Raw genomic sequence first — 24,427 nt, forward strand, 5'->3', positions numbered from 1 at the left:
TGGGCCTTCCTACTCCGGATGGCCGCATGTCAAACGACAAGTTTCAGAATCTTCAAACAAGCCTTACGAAGCGACTTGTTCAGTGGGGTGATGGTCATTTAGCGCAGCCCAGCAGAGAGACTCTTATTAAGTCAGTGGCTCAAGCATTACCAACCTATATAATGGGTGTTTTCAAGCTACCCTACTCGGTATGTGATGACCTCACGAGGATGGTAAGGAATTTTTGTTGGTGATCGACAGATGGGAAGAGGAAAGTTCATTAGAGAGGTTGGGATCACCTTATGCAGCCCAAGGATATGGGCGGTGCTGGTTTCCGGGACTTTCGGCTGTTTAACCATGCCCTACTAGCTCGCCAGGCATGGAGATTAATTTCAAGGCCCGACAGTTTGTGTTCTCAGGTTCTTAAGGCGAGATACTACTCACAAGGAAAACTTGAGGATACTGTTTTTATGGGCAATGCGCCATCCTCTTGGCAGGCTATCAGCCACAGCCTGGACCTGCTAAAGAAGAGTCTACTATGGAGAGTAGGCAATGGTAAAATCATAAGAGTTTGGTGTGACAACTGGATCCCTCGGCCGTTTTTGTATAAGCCCATTACAAGGCAAGGTCGGTGCCGTATCCGCTTCATTGCTGACTTACTGAATGCGAATGGTTCATGGAATATTGAACTACTTACACAATCGCTGTGGATGTCAAACAAATCCTAAAAATTAGAGATTCCCCAAGGCTTGGTGATGATGTTATTGCATGGGGGCCAAAGAAGATGGGGAATTTCACAGTCAAGAGCGCGTATCACCTGGCATTTGATGAGCTGCATAGAGGGAATGCGGTATCATCCAGCACATCCACAAATGGGGGAAGAAACTGTTAGAAATTTATTTGGAACTGTGGTGCCCCGCCTACAGTTGCGAATTTTGCTTGGAGAGTGGCTCAGATGGTTTACCAACATGGAAGAATAAACACAAAATTGGCTTAGAACCAACAAGCAGGTGCCCAGTTTGCGCCTTTGCGGTCTGGATACAGAGGACAATTTCCATCCTTTTGTTAGATGTCAGTATGGTCGAGACTTATATCGGTCTATGGCTAAGATATGGAGGCTTCCTAAACTTGAGTCGCTTGTTCATGATGGAAATGAATGGCCATTACAAGCTTTGGTGCATATGTCTGAACTTGAGCGATGCGTGATGCTGATGGTCACAGGCGGACATGGTATGTTAGGAATGAGCTAGTTGATTCTAACCCTGCCCCTCCAATGGAAGTGTCAATTAGATTCTTACAGAGTTATTTGGAGTGGCCGGTAGCAGTTAAAACCAACACGCATATGGATCATGTGAAAGAAAGGCTATTATTTCCTTGGATCATGCTCCTCCCCCCCGCAAGCGAAGTTGTTCTGCAACGAAGGTGGGAGAAACCGACGCATGTCTAGGTAAAACTTAGCACAGATGGGTCCTTTGTTTCGAGTGAGGAAGCGGGAGCAGGGATGATCTGGAGGAACTCCTTGGGAGAGATTATTTTTTCAGCTTGCAGAGCTTTATTTTCTTGTCGAGATGCGTTGGAAGCAGAGCTTTGTTCTTGTATGGAAGGACTTTCATCATCTATTCAGCGCTCGGAACTGCCTATTGTCATCGAGGTGGATTTTGCTACGGTGGTGTCCATGATCACATGTGGGGGTGTGGACCGTTCAACATATGCTTCTCTAGTGAATGAGATTAGATACCTTCTTAGTCTTCATCAATTTTGTATTACTCATGTCTCGCGGTTGCAGAATAAGGCCAATGTAGTCTTGTTATGTTTGGTAGAATACAAGGAAGGGCCATGACTTGGATTAATTTGGGTCCGGTCCAGGTGTTGTAGTTAGTAGCAGAAGATTGTAATGATCCAGTGGTTGAGTAATACAAGTATTGAGTCCACAAAAAAAGAACCTTCACACAATCATCACATTATTTGATAACTAGATGTGCCGTCCCCGAAGGGATGATTCGCCATGCGAACACAATGTTCATACTCAATCTAAAATCCGACCTCCTCTAACCTGGGTGCACCCCTATGCTTACATATAGGTGATGGGCAGCCAGGGAACTAACATAAGCATGGACCAGAATTCCAACTCTGGTCCGACTCAGACTAGATACTAACCGACCCAAAGGGGTTCGGCCCAAACTAGGAGCGCATGCCGAAATACATGGTGTACATACTTATTCTTTTGGGCAACATGCACATACTCAGACATATACTCCCCCGCTCCTAAATATAAGTCTTTCTAGAGATTTCAATATGGACTATATACCGATGTATATAGACATAGTTTAGAGTGTATATTCACTCATTTTGCTCCGTATGTAGTCCATATTGAAATCCATAGAAAAACTTATATTTAGAAATGGAGGGAGTGAAATTTAACCATTGGATGTCCCATATGCAACACAACATCACTTGAAGCTAGACATTTTGGCCTCGCCTTCTTAGCCAAACTGAAAATGGGCTTCACCTCCTCCTTCATGGGAACAACATGAGGTACAGAGATGCCCCCCTCTCTCTCTCTCTCTCTGAGAATGAGACGAGTATCTATAGGTAGGTGTGGCATGCCTTATCCGAGTCACACACACAAGTATGAGACAGAATGACGAAATTGATGCAATCAGACACACACCCTGTATAAATGGACCGCTCGATCGATCAGTGTGCCATGATCGTGTCGAACCTGCTGTTGCCGTTTCTCGCCATTCGCCTTGTCACTACTCTACCGGCACTCCGTCGTGTCCCTCCATTTGGTCAGCCTTGCAACGCTGCCAAAATTTCTTTTTGTTGCCATGGATCGATGCTGCAAACCTATCCGAAGGCAGGAGTACCAACCCCTCTTCTTGCTCCAAACGATTTGGCACCAAACAACTAAACAAAAAAAAAGTTAGGAGCATAATAGCAAGTACGAATATTGTCAATGTCAAGACTGCGGGTTAAAGTTTATTTGTCATAGTGTACTTGCCTTGCACCAAACGAGTTACGTAAGGTTGAAGCTGAGATACAAATTACGAGAGGAAACAAAATGGACGGCTCCAAGTTATGCCATGGCTTGTTGAGACGACGACTTAAGCAAAATGGAGCTATTGACCACCGGGCATGTAGTCGCTGTGTAGCGCGCCTAAGACAAATTTCGAGACATGGAAGAGTATCTCAAGAAGTTTATCTCCATGCACGACAAACATTTGCTTAATTCCTGGTGTCTCCTATTCATATATGTTCTGAACCCCATTTCGATTTTCTGGCAATCCATCCTCTCTTAAGTTTGTGCTGATCGAATTCAGCCTATTTACTATAGTAAACTACTCAAATCAAATGATTGCGATGTACTAGAACCGTGTGGATGAAGGAGCGGAGATAGAGTTTGCATGCTGCTAATTCAAGTGAAGATGATGTAGTATATATAGAGGAAGGGAAAGGATTGTTTCCACACATCTTGAAGGTGGGTGGGACATCTATTAGCCTTGTTTCCACCTTACTAAATTCTAACAACACATTTATCCTTGGTCAGGAGATGATGATGAAATTAGATTTCAACTTTCAAGCCTCCTTATAGTCTTAGTCTTTTCATGCACCTCGGGTTTGGTATGTAATGAAGTACTTTTACAATCAATGTATGACTATCATTGAGGTGAGGTGATCTGCACGCCAAGTAGTTGTCCAATGATCTATTTTTTATTCCCAAGGGGCAAAAACACCCCAATCCAATGATATCAGACTTTTCCTAATGTAAATGAGATAAGCATTTTCATAGGATAATATAACAAAATTCAATGCATATTGCGTGTCACGATGAAACAAACAGCTAAACAATGGCGATGCATCACCATGGCTAGCAGATCGCAGATCAACTAGTAGTTTTGTTCACTATTTGGTCAACTTGACCTAGATATATTAATACGATGGGAATGATGATTGATGTTATGTCTGATTTGCCTACCATCTTGTCTGATAGCCAGAGCCAAACGAACTGAGGGCAATAGCTACTAAGGGGGTTATCACTTGTCTGCAGGATGCCATTGAATCCCTTGAGCAAGGCAATGTAAGGAATGCAACACCACTCTTTATTTAGATATGCAGGTCTTTAGAGTTACTTATCTATTACTTTCAAGTATCAACAAAGAATGTACTACATCTTGGTGATTTAGATTAGTACACATGGAGACAGAGGTACCAGTTTTAAGTAACATGAACATATTGAAATGCTGATCATCTCGCCTAGATCCCAATAATTGATACATGTGTCGACTGCCATTGACTTATTGTGAGTATGTTTGCAATGATGAACACCAATGTGCGAAACATGTATGCTAAATCCTTTTGTGGGTCCTACTAGAAATGCGTATACTCTCAGCTGACCATGCTCGGTCTTCTCTTGTAGGATATCAGTGGAGTGGAGGAGCAGTGGAGCTTTGTCCCCCACATTGTGGACGAGCTAGTTCGGCTGGACGGAAAGGGATCGCTATTGTCTAAAGAACAACTCGCCCAACTAGCAAAGTGGAGGGCTCCAAGTTTTGCCATAGCTTGTTGAGACGACGACTTAAGCAAACTGGAGTGATCGACCACCGGGCGCATAGTTGCTATGAAGCACGCCTAAGATAGATTTCGAACAATGGATGAGGGCTGTAGGAAGTGTATCTCTATGCAGGACAAATATTTGCTTGATTCCCGGTGTCTCCTATTCATATGTGTTCTCAACTTCATTTTGATTTTCTGACAGTCCATTCTCTCTTAAGTTTGTGCCGATCGAATAAAGCCTATTTACTATAGTAAACTACTCAAATCAAATGATTGTGATATAAAACTGTGTGGATGAAGGAGTGGTGATAGAGTTTGCATGCTGCTAATTCGAGTTAAGATTGTATAGTATATATAGAGGAAGGGAAGTGATTGTCTCTACACATCTTGAAGGTGGGTGGGGCATCTATTAGCCTTGTTTCCACCTTACTAAATTCTAACAACACATTTATCCTTGGTCAAGTGATGGTGGTAAAATTATATTTCAACATTCAAGCCTCCTTATGGTCTTAGTCTTTTTGTCCACCACAGGTTTGGTATGTAATAAAGTACCTTTACATTCCATGTATGGCTAGAGGTGATCTGCACGCCAAGTAGTTGCCTAATGACTTTTTTTTCGTTTTCCAAGGGGCAGAAACACCCCGACCCAATGATATCAGACTTTTCCTAGTGTAAATGAGATCAACATTTTCATAGGATAATATAACAAAATTCAATGTATAATATCGTTCATGATGAAACAAACAACTAAACAATGGTGATGCATCGCCATGGCTAAAAGATTGTAGAGCAGCTGGTAGTTTTGTGCGCTATTTGGTCGACTTGTCCTAGATATGCTAATACAATGGGAATGGTGATTGATGTTATGTCTGACTTGCCTGCCTTCTTGTCTGATAGCGAGAGCCAAACGAACTGAACGCAATAGCTGCTCAAGGGGTTATCACTTGTCAGTAGGATGCCATTTAACCCCTTGATCAAGGAATGTAAGGAATGCAACACCACTCTTTATTTAGATATATGCAGTTCGTTCAAGTTACTTGTCTATTACTTTCAAGTATCAACAAAGAATGTACTACATCTTAGTGATTTAGATTAGCACACATGCGGAATGAGGTACCGGTTTTAAGTAACCTAAAAACATTGAAATGCTACTCGCCTCGCCTAGATGCCAATCTTTGATACCTATGTCGAATTGCCATTGACTTATTGTGAGCATGTTTACAATGGTGAACACCAATGTGCCAAACATGTATTCTAAATCCTTTTGTGTATCGTACTAGAAATATGTATACTCTCAGCTGACCATGCTCGGACTTCTCTTGTAGGATATCAGTGGAGTGGCGGAGCCGTGGAGCTTGCCCCCCACGTTGTGGACGAGCTAGTACGTCTCGAAGGAGAGGGATCGTCTCTATCTAAAGAACAACTTGCCCAACTAGCAACCAAATGCAAGAGAATCTACCACGCGGAGTTCGACCAAATGGACAGTGGTGACAAGAAGGGTAAGGAGCACCCCGGGAAGACCCGAGCGGACGAGGCTCAGTACGATAGTGATGCTATGATCGAGATGATGGAGGAAGAGATCGATCTCGCTTGCAGACAGTTCTCGGGGATTAGTAGCTAGGTTAGGAAACAGTCTTTAGAGAACAGAGGACTATGTATCATTGAGCATGGTATGGCTGACAGTGATTGAGACGCAGTTGTTATCGGTTTATGCTCTGTTCTTGATCAACCCTCTTTCTTTCTTTCTTTTTTGGTTCTTTTTGCTGGTTTGGTCAATTTTTTTGGTCCGGTGATTTTTATCGACTTTCTCGGGGTATGGTAGCATGCTCCTAACAACCTGACTGCATGCTGACCATACGAGTTATGTACCCAAAACCATCACACTTGGGGCTGGGGTAACAACTTGGTACCACATTTAAACCAGGGCACAAAAACCGTCGGTTCTGCGCCTAATGCGTAACAAGGAGCACCGATCTGCTGATAAGCTCTCAAAAACAGCGGATTTGACCGGTTGGGCCCACCTTTCGGGTTGACGTGGTGGCGTGTCTACATTTACAAATTGCTGAGGTGGACAAGGGTCCCATCTGTCAGTGACTAGAGTGGTCTTTTTTTACTTCTTCCTCTATTTTTCTAGGCATTTCAACAAGCAACCTCTGGACGGCGTGCCACGGAGGTTGGCCGGCACCGAGCATGGTTCACCACCGCACCGCTGAGTGCACTCGCGAGCCTAGGCGTCCGCACACTACACGCCACCATGCCACTCGCAGCCCTCGTTGGTCGCTGGTCAACCGCGCGGCCTTCCTGGCTCACCATGCACGCCCGCCACGGGCCCATGGCCTCTCCGCCGTAGTTAGCCGAGGCCGAATGTTCCCTCCACCGCACGCGCCCGGACGGGCGCGGACATGGCCTCCATGAGCATCACCGCGACGCAGCCGGCCGCCGTGCACAGCAGCTTTAGCGTGCGCTCTGGCATGGCGCCCGCGAGGCCCGTGTTAGAAGTTAATCTAGTCAATGTATGATTTAATTAATTGTTGATCATGCTCATGTGTTGATGCATGTTTGACTCCTGCCATGTGAGCTTGATGTAAGGTACATGCACATGTCGTGCATTGTGTGAGAGGACATGCCACTGTGTGTCATGGCTGTCCATGCTTAGATCAGGAGCAGTACATTGTGAGTTGATGTGCTGCAGAGTTGGTAGGAGGAGTGGAGTGGGTCTCTGCTATGTAATAAGCTGAACCTTGCATTGGTTGCAAGCAGCACACCGAGCATTCGTTGCTGAAAAGGAGAAAAAAAAAGAAGGGCATTTGTTGCCTGGAACCACAACTCGTGCGTGCCTCCTCTGATTTTCCTCCTTGCTCTGCTTCTCCTTTAGTTTCAACAAACACTTCGTGTGCGTGTGTAACCACAGAGAGAAGAGAGATCGAGGGACCTGTGGCCAACATTTGGCCTCAGAGCGAGATTCGGCGGCGGCGCCGATGGCCACGACGCCGGAGGGGCTGCAGAAGGCCCTGGAGGATGCGCTGGCCGAGATAAACGCGATGCGGCTGGAGGTGGAGGCGACCAAGGCGGAGTTGGCGGCGGAGAAAGAGAAGCTGGGACTGGTACCGGCGGCGACGGCGCTGCCGGTGAGGTCCCGGGCGCCCATCAACTACACACAGCTCACACGCAGCAACTACACGCTCTGGGTGATGCAGATGCGTGTGTCGATGCAGTCGGCGGGAGTTTGGGCGTCGACGAGCTCCGAGGACGTCGACCACGAGATGAACCGCGACGCCCTCCTCGCCATCTATCAGGGGGTGCCGGAAGATGTCCTGGCGTCCCTCGCCGGCAAGGACACGGCGAAGCAGGCGTGGGAGGCGATCAAGGTCGTGAACGTTGGCCACGACCGCGTTCGTGAGACGAGCCTGCAGACCTTGCAGAAGGCGTTCGAAGCTTTGGAGATGGAGGACACGGAGGCGGTGGACGCGTTCGCGACGAGGCTGAACAGGATGGTGTCGTCCATCCGAGCGCTCGGCGACGAGGTTAAGGAGCTGACGGTGGTCCAGAAGATTCTCCAAGCTGCGCCGGCGAGGTTTATGCACTTGGTAACCTCGCTGGAGCAGTGTGTCGACTTGAAGACGCTCACCGTCGAGGACCTGTTTGGCCGGTTCAAGGCGCACGAGGAGCGCGTGCGTATGCGCTTCGGCAGTCCCGTCGACGGGCAGCATCTAATGTTGTCCATCAAGCAGTGGGAGGCGTGGTCGTCGAGGAAGTCGAGCGGCGGTGCTGAAACCTCGAGCAGCGGCGGAAAAAGTGATGGCGGTAGTAGTCGCGGCACCAACCGCGGCAAGGCTGCAGAGAAGCCACCACAAGCTGCAAAAGGTGAGAAAAAGAAAAAGAAATTCAAGTGTTATAATTGTGGTGAAAGAGGCCATTTCTCAAACGCATGTCCTAATCCAAAGAAAAAAAAAGAAACAGCGTTAGTAGCTGAGGTGCATGATGAGGATCCTGCTTTGTTACTTGCCAGTACATTCGTTGTAGTGCAAGGTAATGAAGAAGAGGAGAGAGTGTTTCTGCAAGAGGTGAATGTGAAACCAAAATTAGGAGATAATGTAGGAGAAGAATCAGATAAGTGGTACCTTGATACAGGTGCAAGCAATCATATGACAGGGTCGATTGAGAAATTCACTGAACTGGACAAAACCATTGTTGGGGCTGTCAGGTTTGGAGATGGGTCTGTTGTGGAAATTGCTGGAAGAGGTACAGTGCTCATCCTTGCACGTAATGGTGGTCACAGAGGCCTGACTGATGTATACTACATTCCCAAGCTCCGTAGCAACATCATCAGTCTCGGACAGATGGAGGAGCACGGCTGTAAAGTTGTTCTAGAAGAAGGTTTCCTCAGGATCTTTGATAGAGATCGTTTTCTGTTAATGAAAGTACCAAGAGGGAGGAACAGATTGTATACCATAAATCTGAAGATGGGCACTCCTGTGTGTCTGCTTGCATCAGTTGCAGACAGGGCCTGGTTATGGCATGCTCGGTTTGGGCATCTGAACTTTGAATCACTCAAGTCTCTAGCTCAACATGACATGGTGAAAGGATTGCCGCTTGTTAATCATGTTGGACAAGTGTGTGATGGCTGCTTGATTGGCAAGCAGAAACGTGCATCCTTCCCCAAACAAACATCTTACAGAGCAACTGAAAAATTGTCTCTTGTCCATGCAGACCTCTGTGGTCCAATAACACCTTGTACACCTGCTGGGAACAAGTATTTTCTGCTGATGCTTGATGACTTTAGCCGGTATATGTGGCTGGTCCTGATAAAGTCAAAAGATCAAGCTTTCAGTGCATTCAAGAAGATCAAAGTTTCAGCAGAATTGCAAGTAGGCAGCAAACTGAAAATGTTGCGTACTGATCGAGGGGGTGAGTTCACCTCGAATGAGTTCAGTGTCTTCTGTGAAGAAAGAGGCATTGTAAGGCAACTCACTGCACCATACACACCTCAACAGAATGGAGTGGTTGAGCGAAGAAATCAAACAATTGTGGCAATGGCTCGAAGTTTGCTAAAGAGTCAGGGAATGCCAGGGGTGTTTTGGGGGGAAGCAGTGATGACGGCTGTTTATTTGTTGAACAGATCGCCCACCAAAAGTGTCATTGGAAAGACACCGTATGAAGCTTGGCGTGACCGGAAACCGAGTGTTGAGCACTTGCGTACATTTGGATGCACAGCTCATGTGAAGGTGACTGGACCGTCAGGTGGGAAACTTGCTGATAGGAGTATACCCACAGTGTTTATTGGCTATGAGCAGGGCACAGAAGCATACAGATTGTATGATCCAACATCAAAGAGAATTTGTGTCTCACGTGATGTGGTGTTTGAGGAAGGAAGAAGATGGGACTGGAACACTGCTAGTTTGCCCAGACATGGTGATATTGAAGAATACTTTGTGGTACACACTGAACCAGAAGTAGACAATTCCACCTCTGTTGCTCCAGTACAGATTCAAATTGAAGAACACGCAGCTCAGACACCAGGATCAGGGGGTATGGGAACTCCAGGAAATTCAGCTGTGTTGGCTGATGCAGGAAGCATAGCCACAAATCAAAGTAGTGTGGCAGAAATGCCTGAATCTACTCAATTTGAAACTCCCCAAAGTGCATTGAGAATGCATTCTCTTGATGAATTGTATGATGAGACATCTCCAAGCTGGACTCCTATTGATATGGATCATGTCCAGCAGCTAGAATTGTGCATGCTCGGAGAAGATGAACCAACACATCATACTGAAGCCTTAAAGCATGAAGCATGGAAGGCTGCAATGAAAGATGAATTAAAATCAATTGAAGACAATGAAACTTGGGAATTAACCACACTTCTGGCTGGTGTTCGTCCTATTGGTCTGAAGTGGGTTTTTTAAACTCAAGAAAGATGCTGCAGGAAATACCATTCGCCACAAGGCACGTCTGGTGGCTAAAGGGTATGTGCAACGACGAGGAATTGATTTTGATGAGGTGTTCGCACCGGTAGCAAGGCTGGAAACAGTCCGGCTACTCATTGCAGTTGCAGCTCAGGAAGGATGGGAGATACATCATTTAGACGTGAAATCTGCTTTCCTAAATGGGGAGTTAGAGGAGGAAGTCTATGTGGTGCAGACTCCAGGCTTTGAGCAGAAGGAAAGTGAAGAGAAAGTATTCAAGCTAAGAAAAGCTTTGTATGGGCTGAGGCAAGCACCTAGAGCATGGAACATTAAGTTAGACAGAAGCTTGATCTCATTAGGATTTGTTCGAAGTCCACTTGAACATGCTGTCTATGTGAGAAGCTCTGGAGGTGCTCAGCTACTAGTTGGAGTATATGTCGATGATCTGGTGGTCACCGGCTCAAACATTGATGAAGTGAAAAAATTCAAGAAACAAATGCTTGATTTGTTCAGCATGAGTGATCTAGGATTGTTGTCTTACTATTTGGGAATAGAAGTTAAGCAATCAGAAGAAGGCATCAAGTTGAGCCAGACATCATATGCATCAAAAATACTGGAGAAAACTGGTATGCTGCAGAGCAATACTTGTCAAGTTCCCATGGAGCAAAGGCTAAAGCTAAGAAAATCTGGAGAAGGTAAGAAGGTGGATGCAACATACAACAGAAGTGTTGTGGGCAGCCTTCGATACTTGGTGAATACCAGACCGGACCTCGCGTACTCAGTGGGCATTGTCAGCCGCTATATGGAGTGTCCAACATCCCAACACTTAGCAGCAGTGAAGCAGATTTTGAGGTACATTCGTGGTACTCTTAACCTCGGTTGCAGCTATGTGCGCAAGAGTTCACAGGAACTGAATTTGCTGGGATATAGTGATAGTGATCATGCTGGTGATACTGATGATTGCAAGAGCACTACAGGTGTGGTGTATTTCCTTGGTGGATGTCCAATTTCCTGGTTGTCACAGAAGCAAAAGGTTGTTGCTCTTTCATCTTGTGAGGCAGAATATATTGCAGCGGCAACAGCTGCTTGTCAAGGTGTTTGGCTGAGCCGTCTACTTGCAGAGATGACAGGAAAGGAGCCTGTGAAGGTGCAATTGTTGGTTGATAATAAATCAGCTATATCACTTAGTAAGAACCCAGTTCACCATGACCGAAGTAAACATATAGACACACGTTATCACTACATTAGAGAGTGTGTGGAAGATGGAAGAATTGAGGTTGAGTACACTGCCACTGGAGATCAACTTGCTGATATTCTAACCAAGTCCCTTGGTCGTTTGAAGTTCCATGAGCTGAGAAGCAGAATTGGTACGGTGAGTATCTCTGAAGCTTGCCAAGATTAAGGGGGTGAATGTTAGAAGTTAATCTAGTCAATGTATGATTTAATTAATTGTTGATCATGCTCATGTGTTGATGCATGTTTGACTCCTGCCATGTGAGCTTGATGTAAGGTACATGCACATGTCGTGCATTGTGTGAGAGGACATGCCACTGTGTGTCATGGCTGTCCATGCTTAGATCAGGAGCAGTACATTGTGAGTTGATGTGCTGCAGAGTTGGTAGGAGGAGTGGAGTGGGTCTCTGCTATGTAATAAGCTGAACCTTGCATTGGTTGCAAGCAGCACACCGAGCATTCGTTGCTGAAAAAGAGAAAAAAAGAAGGGCATTTGTTGCCTGGAACCACAACTCGTGCGTGCCTCCTCTGATTTTCCTCCTTGCTCTGCTTCTCCTTTAGTTTCAACAAACACTTCGTGTGCGTGTGTAACCACAGAGAGAAGAGAGATCGAGGGACCTGTGACCAACAGCCCGACGCCGCCACTGCCTCACATTACCTTGAGCAGGAGGCGAGCAGCGCAGGAGATCTCACGCAGGACTACAGGAGGTGTGTACTGGCCCGGCACTTCTCCGCTTCGCCAGAAGTTCCCAATCCACCTGCAGAAGGTCGTGCGGGAGGAGCGGCACGTCGTCCTCTGTGGTGTGACCTAGTGTTGCTGTTGTTGTCCAGGGGCGCGGCAGAGCTGAGCAGGATGGGGGAGCTGCACGCCCGGATGAAGTGGCTGGTGCGGGAGGAGTAGCGCGCCGTCCATGGCCGGAGCAGCTGGGGCGTGGACGCGGTCCCGCAGAAGGCAGCAGGGGTCCCATCTCCCATGGCGCGAGCTGGAGGTGCAGCTCCCATGGCGCGGCAGGTCGATGGCAGGCTCTCGCCTCCGGAACAACCACCGCTAGGAAGACGAGGAGGAAGAATAAAAGGGGGAAAACAGATGTGTGGCTGACAGGTAGGTCCCCATCCACATTAGTAGGTCAAATATTGATTTGGATTAGTCTTTGCCACGTTGGCCTGACAGATGCGCCCAACCGGTCAGATCCACTGTTTTTGCGAGCTTATCAGCTGATCAATGCTCCGCGTTACGTATTAGGCGCAGAAACGGTATTTTTTGTGCCCTGATTTAAATGTGATACCAAATTGTTAGCCTAGCTCAAAGTGTGCGATGGTTTTAGGTAAATAACTCCTGACCATACCATCTGCAACTGCAAGCATCTTACCATGTCCACGTCAAACTCCTTGATATTCATTTGTGTTGAACCTTCTGCACTTATCAACTACTAGCTGAGTCTCTCTCTCTCTCTCCCTCTCTCTGTGAGAACGAGACGAGTATCTACAGGTAGGTGTGAACAGCCTCATCCGAGCCATTCGCACGAGTATGAGATGAATGAAGAAACTGACGCAATCACAGACACGCGCCCTGAATACATGGCCTGCTCAATCGATGAGTGTGTAGATGCTTCTCGCCGTGCGCCTTGTCGCTAGACTGCCGGGACTCCGCCATGTCGCTCCATTGCCTGGCCTTGCAACGCCGCCAGAAAATCTCTCTGTCGCCATGGATCGATGCTGCAGACCTATCCACAGGCAGGAGTATCGATTTGGCATCAAACAACTATAAAACAAAAAAGCTCGGAGAAAAATAGCAGCTACGAATACTATCAACGTCAAAGACTGCGAGTCAAAGTTTTCTTTGTCACAGGGCACCTGCGTTGCACTAGAAGAGTTATACAAGGTTGAAGCCGAGATATAAATTACGAGAGGAAACAAAATAGAGGGCTCCAAGTTATGTCGTAGCTTGTTGAGACGACGACTTAAGCAAAATGGTGCAGCCGACACCCCTGCACGTGGTTGGGTTGTATTGCGCCTAAGATAGATTGCGAGCCATGGATGACCGCTTCAAGAAGTTTATCTCCATGCAGGACAAACATTTGCTTCATTCCCGGTGTCTCCAATTCATATGTGTTCTCAACTTCATTTTGATTTTCTGGCAATCCATCCTCTCTTAAGTTTCTGCCGATCGAATACAGCCTATTTATTATAGTAAACTACTCAAATCAAATAATTTTGATGTAGAAACTGCATGGATGAAGGAGAGGTGTTTCATGCCGCTACTAACTCAAGTGAAGGTGGAGTAGTATATATAGAGGAAGGGAAAGGATTGTATCTACACATCTTGAAGGTGGGTGGGACATCTATTAGCCTTGTTTCCACCTTACTAAATTCTAACAACACATTTATCCTTGGTCATGTGATGTGCTGAAATTACTTTTCAACTTTCAAGCCTCCTTATGGTCTTTGTCTTTTCGTCCATCTCAGGTTTGGTATGTAGTAAAGTACTTTTACAATCAGGTGATCTGCACGCCAAGTAGTTGTCCAATCATACTATATTTTTTATTTCCAAGGGGCAGAAACACCCCAACGAAGATATTAGACATTTCCTAGTGAAAATGAGATCAATTTTCATAGGCTAATATAACAAAATTCAATACATATTGCCTGTCATGATGAAACGAACAACTATACAATGGTTATGTGATACTTGTGTCAAATTGCCATTGACTTACTGTGCATATCTAGATGCCAATCATAGATACTTGATGCCAACCCTATCGCCCAACCTAGATGCCAATCATAGATACTTGTGTCAAATTGCCACTGACTTATTGTGATTATGTTTGCAATGGTGAACACCAATGTACCAAAGATGTATTCAAAATCCTGTTATGGTGCGTCTGTACGGAGAGAGATCGTCGCTGTCTAAAGAAGAGAGAAGTGCATATTTCAACCCTGAACTCTAGCCCTAGTCTAATCTACAACCCCGAACTCTAAAACCGTCCAAGATTCAACCCTGAACTATCAAAACTGTCTAAGATTCAACCCTGAGCCTGGTTTTGACCCTGTTGACCGGTTTTGACCCGTTGACCGTCCAGTCAGCGTGCCACATCAGCGATACTGTTTCATATACTGTTCATAAATATGGAGTTTTCACAAAACTCTGAAATTCATTTTCTGGAAAAAAATTCCCCCGAAAAATCTGGAAAAAAATGGCACTGTAAACAGTGCTTTTCGGGAATTTTTTCCCCAGAAAATGGAACTTTCAAAATTTTGGGAAAATTCCAGTGTTATGAACAGTACCACTGTTCGCTGTTCATGCTTCCCTTTTTTGGGAAATTTTTCCAGAAAATGAAACTTTCAATTTGTTTGGGAAAATTCCAGATTAGAACAGTACCGCTATACCCTGTTCATAATTCCAGTTTGTTTATTTTCGGATTTTTGGAAAAAAAATATCCAGTGGAACTTTCAATTTTTTGGGAAAATTCCAGATTATGAACAGTATTGCTGACGTGGCACACTGACTGGACGGTCAATGGGTCAAAACCAGGCTGAGGGTTGAATCTTATATGGTTTTGATAGTTGAGGGTTGAATCTTAGACGGTTTTAGAGATCGGGGTTGTAGATCAGACTAGGGCTACAGTTCAGGGTTGAAATATGCATTTCTCTCTCTAAAGAACAGCTCACCCAACTAGCAACCAAGAAAATCTACCAGCCCGAGTTCGCACAGATGGACAGTGCTGATAAGAAGGACAAGGAGCGTCCCGAGAAGACTAGAGCAGACGACGCTTAGTACGACAGTGATGCTACGATCGAGATGACGGAGGAAGAGATCGATCTCACTTGCAAACAGTTTACATGGATCAGTAGCTAGGTCAGGAGAAGTACTTTAGGAGAGGAGAGCAAGGACTGTGTATCAGTGAGCATGGTATGGCCGGTAGTAATCGTAACACACTTATTGTCACTGAGTTTTTTTTGAACTGGCCAGCAATTTGCTGGTTTTCATTAGCTTAGCAGAAGAGAGCGACAAAAGAGTTTGACCAAGCGATCAGTGGCTGGAGAAAAAGAGCAGCAAAACTAAAACGAAAAATGTGGGGTATCAGTCTGATCTCTCACGGTACATGCCCAAAAGGTACTCTAAGCATGCAGCTCCCGCAATCCTCCATTGCTCCATGTCGGAGCGGCAGAACCTGATGATGTTGTCCGTGCTTGGTGTCTTTCCTTTGAATATGGAGTTGTTCCTCTCCATCCAGATTCACCAGCTGATGAGTGCGATCATGGATTTAGTGCCTCTCCGGGCTGTCGGGGCCGCAACGTCGATGGCCATCTTGACCTTGGCAGAGGTTGTTGGTCCTTCCTTCCATACGCTGGGGTGCAAGGCGGAGCAGCCCACCCATGTCGCCACTATACTCCACACATGCATGGTCGTCGGGCAGTCCCAGATGAGGTGCACGGAGCTCTCGAGGTTGCCCATGCATGGGCAGAAATATCCGTTTGGCCATCCGCGCCGTTGTAGCCTGTCATTGCACCACAACCGGTTCAGGTGGAGCAGCCACATGAACATCCTGTTCTTGCCCGCCGCACCCACACCTTCCAGATGATCTTCTTGAAGCAACAGGTGTTGTTTCCGTCCAGCTGGACCTGGACCTTGTATGCCGAGCTGGTGGAGTAGCGGGCCGAGCCGGTGAGGTTCCATGAGATGGTGTCTCGAGTGTGTTGATCCAGCACCGGCGCCGCTGCCCGGAGCTCCCTTGCCAGCATAGTGGCCTACTGTACGATGCCCTCCATGTCGCTGTGCCTTAGGTCAAGGATCGACCTGCCCCCCTGCAGTGCAACCCGCACCGTTCTGTTCTTGGTAGAGTGTTGAACAGCAAGGGGTAGGCGTCGCGCAGCGGGCGTCCCTCGAGCCAGCTGCAGTGCCAGAAGGTCGTCGTGTCACCGTTGCCGATGGTGACCGTCCTTGATGCTGCGAAGAGGGCGTGATCGCCGTGGTCGCTGGGCGTGCCGGTGCCCACCCATGGTCTCGCCGGCTGCTGCAACCTCCACCAGAGCCATCTTAGTCGCAGAGCGTGCGCAAAGCCCGGTAGGTCATGGATGCCAAGGCCACCACTACTTTCCGGCTCCGTAATGAGCTTCCAAGCCACCTTGCATTTCCCTCCCGATACCTCCTCATCTTGCGCGCAGAGGAAACGGCGACGCGTTGTCGATGTCTTTGAAGAGCTTCTTGGGCACCCGCAGGAGAGTGAGTGTGAAGGTTGGCATGGCCCAGAGGACACATCGCACCAACACACGCCGTCCGGCTAGTGGCATGAGCCTGCCCTTCCACCCAGCCAACCACGTACGAATTCTGTCAAGTATGAACCAGCCTAGTCCTGCCTATCGTGACAGGGAGGCCAAGATATCTGATTGGGAAGCCTGTCGTCTGCCCGCCAAAATTCAAAAGGACGTCGCCGAGGTCTACGTCGTCGTAGCGGATGGGGACCACAGAGGATTTTGGCGGGCTGACACGCAGCCCCGTGACCTCACCGAAGAGCTTGAGGACCTCCATCAGTGCATCGATCTCCTCCTGGGATGTGTTCGCGAAGATGATGGCGTCGTCGGCGTACAAGCTGACCTGTAGCATTGCCGCGCTGCCCGGTATTGGCTGCAGGATCCCCGCACGCGCCGCCCGTACTAGCAGCCGATGTAGCGGGTCGATCGCGATGATGAAGAGGAGGGGCGAGAGGGGGTCCCCCTGTCGCAACCCGCAATAGTGGAAGATGATCTCGCCGGGGGTGCCGCTCAGCAGGCAGGCCGATGCAGAGGTTGACAGCAGGGAAGAGATCTAGTTTCTCCAGTGCGCACTGAATCCAAGCCGCTGTATCAGCTCGAGTAGATATTCCCATGAGACGCTATCTAAGGCCTTGGCTATGTCTAGTTTCAGAAGGAGCACCGGGGTTTTGCTGCGGTGCAGAGCTCTGACAGTGTTCTGCACGTACAGAAAGTTGTCCTGAATGCACTTGTTCTTCTGGAAGGCAGTCGGGGCCGGCGAGATGATCTGATTTACTACCGTGGCGAGGCGCCTAGAGAGCACTTTAGCGACCAGCTTCGCGACAGAGTGTATCAGGTTGATGGGTCGGTAGTCACCAACAGTGGTGGCCCCTTCCTTCTTGGGCAGCAGGACGATCATCACTAGGTTCACGTTGCTGAAGTCTCCCCTAGCAAGCCTGTAGAAGTGGTCGAAGACGGCCATGACATCGGTCTTGATTGTGCCCTAGCAGGCCTAGAAGAACGTGCCCGAGAAGCCGTCAGGGCCCGGCGCCTTCTCCACCGGCGATGCCACGATCGCCTCCCACACCTCCGCTTCTGAGAAAGGGTTGTCCAATCCCTCGTTCTGTATTCGTGGCAGCTCAATGGCATCCCAGTTTAGAGTTCGTCCCCTTGTACGCACCGTGTCCAGCAGCTCTGTGAAGTGGTGGTGCACCACAGCGGCCTTGTCGGCCATTTATCACTGAGTTTCAGTGGAGTTTGTGCTCTGTTCTTGACCATGCCTCTTTTTTTGTTGTTGTTTTTGCTGTTTCCGTTGGTTTTTTTTGGTTCGGTGATTTTGATCGACTTTCTCAGGGTATCGTACCCTGCAGTCGGGTTTCTTGGTTGCATGGTGTCATTAGGTCCATTACCATCTGACCGTGTCCACGTAAAACTCATTAATTCTTTTGTGTTGAACCTTCTGCACCAATCAACTAGAGTTTTTCTCCTTTTTCTTCCCTACTTCTAAAGTTTTGAGTTGGTGGTCATCCGTTCACTTTGAATGCAGCACCTCCTCTCCAACCAGACAGCTGACACACAACCAAGCCATACTAGTGACACACAACCAAAGCATACTAGAAGAACGTCCGTGCGTTGCTATGGGCTACGATGCAAATTAATGAATCAAATAAATGATTAAGATCGTTTTCAAGTCCGCGACTCATTTTTCTCCCTCGTATGTTCAGGCTACTTCGGACGTCAAATAGGTGTCCAGCGGGCTCCCCAAAATTCAATTATCTAGACAGTCCAGGCTCCCCCAAATCTATCCCATATGTGGGGGAGAAATGTGATTATCCGGACTATGCGTCTTGTTATCTCCAACACGCGGTCCCAGTATAAAAACCCCACCCCACAACCATGTTGGAAATATGCCCTAGAGGCTATAATATTGTATTATTATATTTTTATTTTCATAATTAAGAATTTATATTTCATGCTATATCTACTATGACTATGGAATATGTGATTCGGTGAAAAACTCATATGCACGCGTGAGATGATAAACGGTAAAATATAGGTTCCGGGTCTTGCCTCTAAGACTGGCTCAAGTGTTGTTGGTGATCATGTTTTCTCGATCTTAGGATATCATTAAGTATAAAGACAATCATGAAAGAACATTGAGAGTACGATGTTAGAAGAATGATCGTATTGAATCAACCCAATTTTGTTTGTTATACTTTGAGATAATATCATATGAAATCAATTGTTATAACATAGAGCGTTAGCATGTGTTTTACTTTCTCAGACCATGGGAGTATCTTAGTCACTTCCTACCGTACGGTGGACTTTGGGGTTACTCAAACGTCATATGTAACTAGGTGATTATAACGACAACTTACAAGTTCATCAAAAAATTTAACAAGGGAATAGAAAGACTTGAGGAACAACACTTATCACAAGAAAAAGGCTCGCAAGCACTGACCACAACAACCATCCGGATACAAACACGACACCACCACACTCTAGGCTAGATACATAGATGTTGAAGCTTTTACATCCAGATACCACCAAGCAAACGAAAGATAAGCAACAAAGCACCACTTGAGGTAAATGAAGCATAGCCGAACATCGACTAGCCGAGGCCTCCAAAGCGGTGCTTTCATGAAGGACACGACAGAGCGCCGTCACCGCCCGATCGAATTGATTTGGGATTTCACCCGGAGTGTCTCGGAGAGGATTGAGTAGCCGCGACGATGCCTTCAGGAAGGAGGCGACGCCCACGGGCACCGTTACCGGGTTTTCACCCCAGTTCGCATGATCCAACACCGAAACAAGTACGGGCACGGCTGTACCACCACCACCGACTGTCAATCATCAGCCACCACGCCGCCCTCATGGCCATGATAGCTGGCCAGCATCCGAGCCATGGGCTCCGCCCACAAGCACTGTGGCAACCACCACCAGGGCCGCCTCCCCACATCCACGACCAACCCGCCATCCTCGACACGAACCACCGCGCCGCCGCTTGGCAAAGGAGAAAGGCCGCTCCTTTCCACCCCAAAGCACACCCGTGGCAAGGCCGGAGTGTTTCGAGTAAAGGAATGGAGAGAGTCGCACCACCGCCGTTGCACCGCCCCCTCCACCAGTCGAGGACCATGGTAGAGGAAGCCGCCCGCAGCCCAAGCCAACTGAGGCCCGTGCCGCTGCAGGGTCCGGCTAGGCCCAACGCCCCTGAACTGGTCGCCACCCGCGCCGGCACCTTGCAGCACGCAACAGGAACCACCACTGCCACGCCACCAGCTCCACCAGCACATGCAACGGCATAGCAGCTCGCCCATGACCCAGGCCGGACGCAGCACCGCAGCACGACGACCCGCCGGCGCCAGATCGGCCAGATCTGGCCGGGACCGTCTCTCACGTGGCCACGTGAAGAAGACGCCACCCGCAGCCGCTGCACCGCCTGCGGGCTCCTAGGGCATCACCACGCCGCCGCCAGAGGTCCTCGTCGCCGCCCCGACCGCCCGCCGCCGCGCCGCACGCAAGCCCAGCGCCTCTGCCCGCCAAGCCGTCGCGCGCCAGCCTCGAGGGCGAGCAGAGGAGAAAGAGAGGCCCCACCGCCGCGTACGTCGGCCGGGCTTTGCCCGGCGGTGACGGGGGGGGGGGGGGGGGGGGGATGGACCGGAGGAGGAAGGGGGGATGGGCGGCAAGGGTTTCCCCCGGACGCTCACGGGAGCGTCATGGGAGGGAGGGGGGAGAGAGAGACGGGTCAACTTCCGAACAACACTTATCAGGGTAAAAAAGAAAGGCTTGAGGAACAATACGAGGAACCAGTAGAGATCCATGAATGAATCTTCCGCGACTGATGCAGAAATGGACAATTCTTGACAAATTTCCGCGGAGTTTAGGGAATGCGCCATTTATAAGCCCACTTATTGGTCTAACAGTTCAAGAATGGTTTTTACCAGGAAAATGAACTATCGAGCTACTAAGGCCTTATACAATGCTAGGTGCTTAGGGGATGCTTAGAAAAATAAACTGGATTTTTTGAAGCACCAGTGCTTATTTTTATAGAAGAGACACCTAACTAAGCGTCTACCATGTACAAGCACCGGTGCTTAGAGAACGTCTGGTTTATTTCTCTAAGCACCTCCCCTAAACACCTTGCATTGTACAAAGCCTAAACGGGCCTTGGGGCGTCATTTACATCCCAAGCAGAGTTCCTGTAAAATTCACGCGTTCCAAACAGACCACGAAGACGGCACAACAAGCCGACCGGAGAAATTCAGGCCATTCCAGCATCAGGATTGTGATGAAGTTCTTCTTCACCCAACAAAGTGTTTCGTTTGGGTATGTGTTACGCCAGCAACAGCAGGCTCAGGCAACTCAAAGGGAATGCACAACAAACTAGTAGCAACGAGGACTTAAGTTTAGTTCCCACATTCGGTACATGATACAGCAAACATAATGAACTGAAACATCCGGCAAATCATCGAATTAACAACATCCTAACTTACAACATTATAAGCTCATAAACCCCAGCTTCTCGACTAAGTAAGGCTGATGGGTACCAGTACCACTGACTAAGTAAGCACACAACAACCCCCCAATTCAAGCTCAAACTGGCTGGCATTGCCATGGGGCCGCACGGCACGGTGGTTTTTGGTTGCTTCAATTTTTGGCAGCTTCATGTTCCACTTCGTCCCAGCGGTATATGCTGCCATCCTCGCCGCAGGCTAGGATCGTGCTGAAGAATGGAAGAAAAGAAGAGGAGTGACACACAATTCTTATGCGCCAACACCAAAACCAGACTTGGAAGAAGAAAAACTATGATGGATGCACATAGCACAGATGAGAGGCTATATCCATAAAAGTACAGGAAAAATAAATACTAGAGAGGTACTACTGGATCAGAGGTGGCGAACGGAATATGGTGATGTACCTTCCATCAAACGACACTGCAGTCTGCCTTATTGTCATTTTGCATTGCGGACTACTCAGCCTGGAAATTATCAATGTGTACATGCAGGAACATACAAGTTAGTAGCTAGCACCAGTGCACCACCACAACATGCAGAGGAGGAGAAACTGGGAATAGCTGAACTTGCTTGGTGAAACTTACATGGTAATTAGCTCAGGAGGGCACGTCTGCACATCCCACACATAGATTTTGCCTTCGCGGTTGCCTGTTTACGAGAAAACGATTAACCACAAGAGTTATACTTTTTGAATTTCATCTAACCCTGATCGGGTGCATGTAGATGAGTTCATTTATGAGCAAACGATTAGCCACAAGCACGTTTTCTACAAATACTCCCTCCGTCCGGAATTACTTGTCACATAAACGGATGAAAATGGATGTATCTAGAATTAAAATACATCTAGATACATTTATTTCTCCGACAAGTATTTTCGGACGGAGGGAGTATCAGTTTTCCACGTGTACAAGTACGGCCATCCTCAGAAACTTGTTGACAATCACATAAGAGTAAAATACAGAAATATGTCTGCAGATAATAATTTCAATATAAAGTGTTACCTATTGCTAATTGATTGAAGTGAAAATCACATGAGAATTTGATACACCAAATGTCACAATCGGGCACAGGGTACTTCTGAAGAACATCAATGCTACCCTGCATATGGAATGAAGAATCACTTCAGATGAAGGCACATAGTATGGCCGGCATCATTTTTATAAACAAAGGAGCACAACCAGAACTAGTTTGGATCAGTACAAAAGTATAATTTGTTAAGCCCTACAGTTCTTTAAAAGTAAAACTGCATCACCTCGCCATGACCCTGCTCTTTTGTTTTTGGCTCCCACAGAACAATTTCATTTTCAACACTCTGCAAGTTCAAGGCGAAGCAGATCAGATGTTTTCATCCTTCAGGAATAATGAAATCAGCATTGAAAAACAGGTGGCAACACTAATATTTGATATAAAAAAAGACTGTAAAGTATGATATTACAGGTTTCAGGTATAGTCTGAAATTTTGCACCAGTATTCCAGTAAGCATTCTAACATTGTGTTCACACTAATTCGTCTCTCCTACAAAAACGAGCAATTTACCTTCGACAGGATGAAGTCACCAAGCCACCTAGTACAGTTAACATAGTTAGAATGCACCACGCAAGTCATAAGCTGAAAGGGGATAGATCAGCACGATGCTGAGAGGGTTAAGAACAATACTAAAAGTTTGCATAATAACAGGTTCAAAGATGAGAGATTCTTAACATACCGGAAATTGGACAACTTTTGTTGGAAATTTTGATGGAAGGTCAGTCCATGTAAAGGATTTCTGCACGTATGGCCGAAATTCTATGACAACATTAACAAACCATGTCAGTGATCAGCAGTAATAAAATGTAAATAGGAAGCAAGATTGATGAAATGGTTCGCTAACCTTTCATTGACCAGATTTTCACAGTATTATCGATGCCACAACTGGCAATTTGGTGCATATCAGAAGGGTGGAAGTCCTGATATAACGGGAGTATGAATGAAAGGACAGTTAGTGCCGAGATAACATGTTTTATTTTCCAGTGATACGAACTAAAATTTGATCCACTCAATAATGCCAGTTGCTGGAAGACAGCTATATTTAGAGTGTGTTCGGATTTAGCCCAAGATAGCCTTGCCAAATATTTGGCTAGCTATAATTTTGGTGAAGATTTTGCTAGCCCATGATTTGTCCAACATTTGTAAGAAAACTGAACTAGGGTGGCCAAACGAGCATTGGCATGCCAGAAAATTGGCCATGATCCTAACAACGACCAAGTTTTTTATTATGAACAAAATATTGGTAGGATAGCTTTTGGCCACAATCCAAACATATCTTCGGGCAGCGAAGTGAGTGGTAATATAAAACAATGTCACTAGCCAGGTAGGTGTAACTTACAACACTCAATACATCATGACGGTGACCTCCTGTTCCAGCAAAAATCAAGATGCAGATCCCTGTATGGACATTCCATAGCCTAACAGACTCGTCCTATATAAGGCCATATATATAAACTGCATCAGAAAGGTAAAAGGCATAGGTATATATATCCAGCACCACACCAGGTTATTTGCCAACCTTGCTTGCAGAAATGAAGAGCGAAGGCTTCAATGGTTGAGTTCTTATCTCATTTATTGAACCACCATGGCCAATAAGACTCTGCATGATTTGTAAGACGAAATAAGAAACTTACTCCACGTTCGTAATCATTAGTTTAGGATATTGAATCGTCATATATATGCCCAGTTTCATTACTACCTCAGAAGAATAGATCTGCTAGGTTGTGCATGTTTTCACCATGCTAGAGCCTAGACGTACTAAAGTATTTGACATCTACAATCTCTTTTGGAGAAAAATAAGCTACTGCATAGCAGAAACATAACTTTTCCTAAAAATCCAAATCATCATCTCGAATGGACAATACAGGGAAACCAACAATTATCAAATAAGCAACTGTTTTCAGAAAGGACATCAAATAAGCAGCTGAATAGTAGATTGATGCAAGTGAAAGTGTGAAACTTCATACATATTGGCCACAATAA

The 24,427-nt window shown here is 46.9% G+C and overlaps 1 protein-coding gene across 1 annotated transcript; it reads right to left on the bottom strand.

Annotated features, from left to right (window-relative positions):
* Nucleotides 1-21,288: 21,288 nt before the first annotated feature.
* Nucleotides 21,289-24,116, bottom strand: LOC109755863 (polycomb group protein FIE1-like). Its single transcript, XM_045231275.2, has 10 exons — nucleotides 23,964-24,116; nucleotides 23,784-23,876; nucleotides 23,289-23,364; nucleotides 23,124-23,203; nucleotides 22,955-23,026; nucleotides 22,671-22,730; nucleotides 22,420-22,516; nucleotides 22,003-22,066; nucleotides 21,823-21,882; nucleotides 21,289-21,627 (listed from the first exon to the last, which is right to left on the bottom strand). The coding sequence occupies exons 1-10, from the start codon at nucleotides 24,048-24,050 to the stop codon at nucleotides 21,552-21,554; spliced, it is 765 nt and encodes a 254-aa protein (XP_045087210.2). The 5' UTR covers nucleotides 24,051-24,116; the 3' UTR covers nucleotides 21,289-21,551.
* Nucleotides 24,117-24,427: the final 311 nt, after the last annotated feature.

Source organism: Aegilops tauschii, chromosome 7 (assembly GCF_002575655.3).
Source record: "Aegilops tauschii subsp. strangulata cultivar AL8/78 chromosome 7, Aet v6.0, whole genome shotgun sequence".
NCBI lineage: Eukaryota > Viridiplantae > Streptophyta > Magnoliopsida > Poales > Poaceae > Aegilops > Aegilops tauschii.